Source organism: Lipotes vexillifer, unplaced genomic scaffold, assembly GCF_000442215.2.
Source record: "Lipotes vexillifer unplaced genomic scaffold, Lipotes_vexillifer_v1.1 scaffold469, whole genome shotgun sequence".
NCBI lineage: Eukaryota > Metazoa > Chordata > Mammalia > Artiodactyla > Lipotidae > Lipotes > Lipotes vexillifer.
This window is the reverse complement of record NW_006788006.1, coordinates 3,213,165-3,218,534: the sequence shown is the minus strand read 5'-3', so window position 1 is coordinate 3,218,534 and position 5,370 is coordinate 3,213,165. Positions and strand designations below refer to the sequence as shown.

The following is a 5,370-nucleotide window of genomic DNA, read 5'->3' as shown; positions in this document are numbered from 1 at the left end:
GGATGGGATGGGGTGGAGCCACTTCTCCTTAAGGCTTTTAAATTTGTCCTCACCTATATCCTTCATGGTCTTGCCAGCGCCTCCCTCTGTGGCTGGAGGGCAGGTCCTGGAAGAGCAAGCAGAGTTGGTCCGGTGAAGACGGACACTGACGTTCCGTCAAGTCCCCTGGTATTCCTCAACCCTGTTGCACGCTAGGCTTCCTAGCACCTGTGGGTGGGCCGCAGGGGAGAAGGCGGCCCGGTTCCCTGAGCCATCTGATCCGGCTCCTCCTCAGGGAGACAGGCTCACGGGAGGAGACATCACACAGGGTCACAGAGACATCACTCAGCAAACTGCTGAGCATCCGGGCAGCGCATTCCGCCCCAGATGGCAGAAGGGGATGCCGTGTGCTTCTGGCAGGGCCCTGGGCAGGAGGACTGTGGGGCTGAGCATCAGATGGGGCCAGGAAGATGCTGCCCAGGCCGGCCCACACGCAGGGCTCAGATGGCTTTGGGTCCTCCCCGGTGTGCGTCAGCTCCAGGCAGCTCCTCCCCAAGCCGAGGTGAGAAAGTGACATTTGGGGTCAGGCAACCCAGGGAGTAGAGGCCCCAAGGAAAAGGAAAAGGGTAACTGAGGCACCAGAAGCTGGGTCTGGCGCCAAGTGATCCACCTTAAGCCGTCTCTCAGGCGGCTCAAATGATAGTGGTAATAGGTGGGTGCAAAGCCCCCCCAAGCTCCCAGCGCGCGCACACACACACGCACACACACACACACACACACCACACCACACCACACCACACCACACCACACCACACACCCCCCCTGCTGTAACATCTGTTGTGACTCCTTCCTGGGTTGGGGGCATGAGCAGGCAGGAGCTACCCACCCACCGTTAACAATAGCATTGTTCTCTGAATGCTCCCCCAGCCTTGCTGGAGAGGGCTCCAGGTCAGCCCCTGAGGAAGCTTCCTCGCCCTTTATGTCCTATGGGGCAGAGGGATGGGCATCTGTTTAACCCACCCTTCTGCGTGACACTGTCCCCCTAGTCTGGCCCTGCTGTCCCAGCCCTGCCCTGTGATCACCTCTGACCCTGACAGGTGTGGCGGCCTCCACCTGTCAGGCAGGTGGCTCAGCTCAGCCTCCCTGTGGCCCCCACTCTCGAGGCCCCCCTCTGGCCATCTTCATCCCCCTCTGCCGCAGGCCCACTCCTGGGTCCTACGCCCACCCTCGTGCCTCGTGCCTGCCCTCGACTCTTGCTCAGGCTGTGGATCCCTCCTGTGGCCAGAGGGTGCCTTCCTGGGCAGGTTGGCATGCTGGGTGGAGGGCTTGGACTCAGCCAGGCCAAGCTGAGGCCCACTGACCCCTGTGTGGAAATTGGGGCACCCTCTCTCATTGGCACGCAGACCTGGGTCCTGCAGGGTGAACTCGCAGACATGTCCCTGCACCCCCTGCCCTGGGGAGGCACAGGAGAAGGTAGTGGAGGGGACACATGGGTGTGGGAACCAGCTCGGCTGGTGCAGGGGCAGCCAAGTGACAGCCTCACGCAGCCAGTGCCGGAGCAGGAGTGGGGACCACAAAGGTTTGCCACAGGCTGGACCCCAACAGTGTCTTGGGTGCCAGGTCAGTCTGACCCTAAGCCTCAAGGCGGAACACCCCAGGAGGCCTGTCCTGTGTGAGGTGTGGGTGGTGGGAGTGTAGATTAAACCCTCATGTATGTGCCTGTTGGGCTGCATTCTGGGGAGGCCACAGCCTCTTCAAAGATGACACCCAGGTGGGGGTGGGCTCCATCCATTGGTGGGAATTGCACCTCGCGCTGGAGTATAAAACCACAGAAGGGCTCTGCAAACTGCTGATCCACGGGGTGGGCTGCTTTCCTCTGAGAGAGGCACAAAAATAAGCACTCAGGATATGCTTCAAAGCGATAAAATTGCTTCTAAGTTGGGGGGAGGGGGAGGCCAGCTGGAACAATTTCCCAGGGGAAAAGGACCGGACTGTAGCTTTGGTTGACTGCAGCCTGGGCAGGCCTCGAGCCCTGTGGACAGTCTTGTGTCACAGTCCCTGGCCTCTCAAGCCACCAGCCCACCAGCCCTGTTCCGGGGCTGCCCCTCTGATCCTGAAGTCCCATCTCTGGTGTGAAGAACGGGAGGATGGGGAGAGGGGGTGGCTCAGACCAGGGACCGGAGCCTGCAGAGCCTGCAACTCCGTCCACAGGGAGAGGTGTGGACAGGAGCCAGGGCTTTCCCTGGTGGCCGTCTGTCTTTGTCCTGTAGGGCTGGAGACGGGGATAGCCCTGGGACTCGATTATCCGGGGGTCACCGGTTTTCAGCTTAGTGATCTTTTACACGAGGTCAGTGGAGGCGGCAGAGGCTCTGGACGAGTTGCCCAGGCTTTGCCCTGCGGTGAATCCGTCCTTTGGGGTGCTTGCCATCTCTGCACGGCTGTGCTTTGGGGACACACGCCATGCTGCCTCGCCACTTCTCCCACGGGCTGAGGGCACTCCTGGCTGCAGCTGGACCCCCGAGGTAGCCAGACGGCACTTGCCCAGTGCTCATGCCTCCTTTGCCGGTCTTGGCTTCCGCTACGTGGCCTCAGCAATCCTCTCCACGCAGCGTCCCCTCCAGGGCCTTCAGACAACAAGGCATCAGCCTTCTGAGGATCTCACCGTGGACACACGAGCTGTGGACTCAGGAGTTATGCGTTTGCTCTTTGTAGGTTTAAATGGGACCTGCAGCAGCTCAAGTGTTCCCACGTCGACCTCGGAGACTCCCGACTACCTGCTGTGAGTACTTCCCTTGCCGGCTGTGCCTCTCCCCTCCCGGCCCCTGCCCTGCGCCTTAGCAGAGGCAGAGCTGACCCCAGGCCATGTGTGTGAATTCCTGGCCCAGTTCAGGGCTGCTTCCTGGGTGGGGCCGGCCACAAGGCTGTGGGCACTTCCAGGCTCTCTCCTGCTGCCCCCTGAGCCCCTCCTGCCCCTCTCTCTGGTCTCTCCAGAAAATACGCCACTATCTCCTCCTCGGAGCAGCGCCAGAGCTACAAAAACGACTTCAACGCTGAGTATAGCGAGTACCGAGACCTGCACGCCCGCATCGAGCAGATCACGCGGCGCTTCACGCAGCTCGATGCCCAGCTCCGGCAGCTCTCCCAGGGCTCCGAGGAGTACGAGGTAGAGCCCTACCCACGCACATCCAACGGCTCTGCCCGGTGCTGGCATCCTCGGGCACGTTCCCTTGTATTCTGGGCTGAGGGCCTTGCTCGCCCCTCCTTCCCACTCTCCAAGTGGTTTAGGCCTGTCCCTGGAGCTCAGCGTCCTCAGCAGTGGGGCCAGTTGTGACTGACTCCGCAGGTGGGAGATGACCCACGGGGGCGGGGGCGGTGTTCCGAGCAGTGGAGACAGCGGGGAGCAGCGGGCTGGGGTGCCCGTGTCCCCACCTCTGAGAGCACCTGGGGTCCCCTCTGCAGTCCACTACCCACGTCACACGAGAATTCTCAGTCCCCCAGCCAGAAGGGGCTGGCCAGGCCACACCCCACGGCCCATCAGAGCTGTCACAGACACAGTGGGAGGTAGCAGGGGATGGAGGGTCCTTGGGGTCCCCCCACCCAACCCTCTTCCTCTGGCCAAGGGCACCTGGGTTCCCCAAGCCATCCCATGTGGGAGCTCACTGCAGGGGGCTTGGTCACCAGCCCTGGGACGCCAACCCTCCCCCTTGTGCCACCTTTCAGAGCTGGTTACCTGAATGCAGGGCCAGCCCTGATTAATCGTGATGTTGGGGTCCATCTCCCCTGGTGGAGGCCACTTTGGTTTCCAGAGGAGATAGCTCGTGATTGGGGCAGAGAAATGGGGCCTCTGAGGGTCTAGGACAGAAAATCCCCAGGGCATCTCTGTCCTCCCTCCTCCCTGCAGGCCCCACAGGGACACTCCCCAGGTGGTCAGGGGGCCTCTGCGCTCGGCCTTGAACGGTGCACAGGCCAGCTGGGTGCGAGGGAAGGGGGCCATCCCATCTGCTCTTTGCCTCCTCCAGAGGCTCTGACCAGCCTGCCCCTCCTACCGCGTGGCCTCGTGCTTGTCCCTGAGGCTGGGCGCCTGCCCCTCGCTCCCCTGGCCCAGCTTCCTCCCCCACCTCCTGCCCTGCTCATCCCCCAGCCTGCCCCCTGCCCCTCCTCTGTGCTTCCTCACGCCATCACGCCATGCTGAGGCCATTGTCCCCCAGCATGCGGTGACCTTACAGGTCGCAGGTTATCAGGGAGAAGGGGACATTCAGTTGGGGTGTCCTGCAGGTAATGCATTGTTCGCTTTCTCTTCTGTTTTTCCTCCAGACTACTCGTGGGCAGATTTTACAGGAATACCGAAAAATCAAGAAGGTGAGTCTCCATCCCTTTGTTGGGGGTAGGTGGGGTGGGGTCAGAAGCTGTTTCAAGATGAGTGGCGCCAAAGTCTGGGAGAGGAGGGAGGGAGGGAGGAAGGGCCTCACTGGGCTGGTCTCAGGCCCTCGGAGTAGCCCCTGCCCCTGGTCACAGCTGAGGAGCTGAGCCTGTCATATGAGCTGGGGTGCAGCTCCTCCCCGGGCACCCCTGCAGTCCCCACCCCCGCTCTCCCAGTGTTTGATGGGCACAGCCCCAGGTCCTTTCTGCCTCCCAGCCTTGGGCTCCCTGACAGTCTCCTGCGATGTGGTTCCACAACAGCAGCTCACGTTCCTGAGGGCCACATGTGCCAGGGCGGCTCCCTGCCAGCCAGGCCCCAGCCCAGCGTGGAAGCTTCATGACCTATCTTGCCTCAGCCACTCACCCTGGCTGTGACCGCTTCCCAGGGTGGAGCCGAGGGACAGAGCAGGGGTCCCCGTCACGGCATGGAGAGTTCAGGCTGCAAGCAGGGCGAGTGGGAACCTGGGGCAGCCAAGCAGGGCAGCTCGAGTTCGGGTTGGGTTCTCAGCCTTGGCCGTGTGGGCGAGTCTCAGCCTGGCCGCTCTCTTACAGACCAACACCAACTACAGCCAGGAGAAGCACCGCTGCGAGTATCTGCACAGCAAGCTGGCCCACATCAAGAGGCTCATCGCTGAGTACGACCAGCGGCAGCTGCAGGCCTGGCCTTAGCTCAAGGCCACAGGGCAGGAGGCCCCACCCAGCCAGCCAGGCCAGCTCACCTCACCGGGCTGACCGTTCTGGATGGTGGGGGAGCTGGGGGCGAGGGGGAGCTGAAGATGAGGAAAAAAGAGATTTATCTGAAAAAATAAGCGTGAGGAAGACGCATTCATCTGAGCCAGGAACGCCGGCTTTCAGGGGAGTCCCTGCAGCCCTGGCGCCCGCAGGCCACACAGACCCAGGTGGGGTGTCCACCTCCCCCGGGGCCCCACACACCTCCTGAGCAGCCTCCCCACCCAGATGGGCTCCCCAAGA

At 62.3% G+C, this 5,370-nt stretch overlaps 1 protein-coding gene across 1 annotated transcript in view; it reads left to right on the top strand.

The window, feature by feature from the left end:
• The window catches only part of ELL (elongation factor for RNA polymerase II), an 82,787-nt gene extending 77,417 nt beyond the window's left edge, over nt 1-5,370 (top strand). Inside the window, exons 9-12 of the mRNA XM_007461059.1 lie at nt 2,692-2,758; nt 2,971-3,142; nt 4,294-4,338; nt 4,951-5,370. Coding sequence (XP_007461121.1) covers nt 2,692-2,758; nt 2,971-3,142; nt 4,294-4,338; nt 4,951-5,067 — 401 coding nt within the window. The 3' untranslated portion in view covers nt 5,068-5,370. The remainder of the gene's footprint in view (nt 1-2,691; nt 2,759-2,970; nt 3,143-4,293; nt 4,339-4,950) is intronic.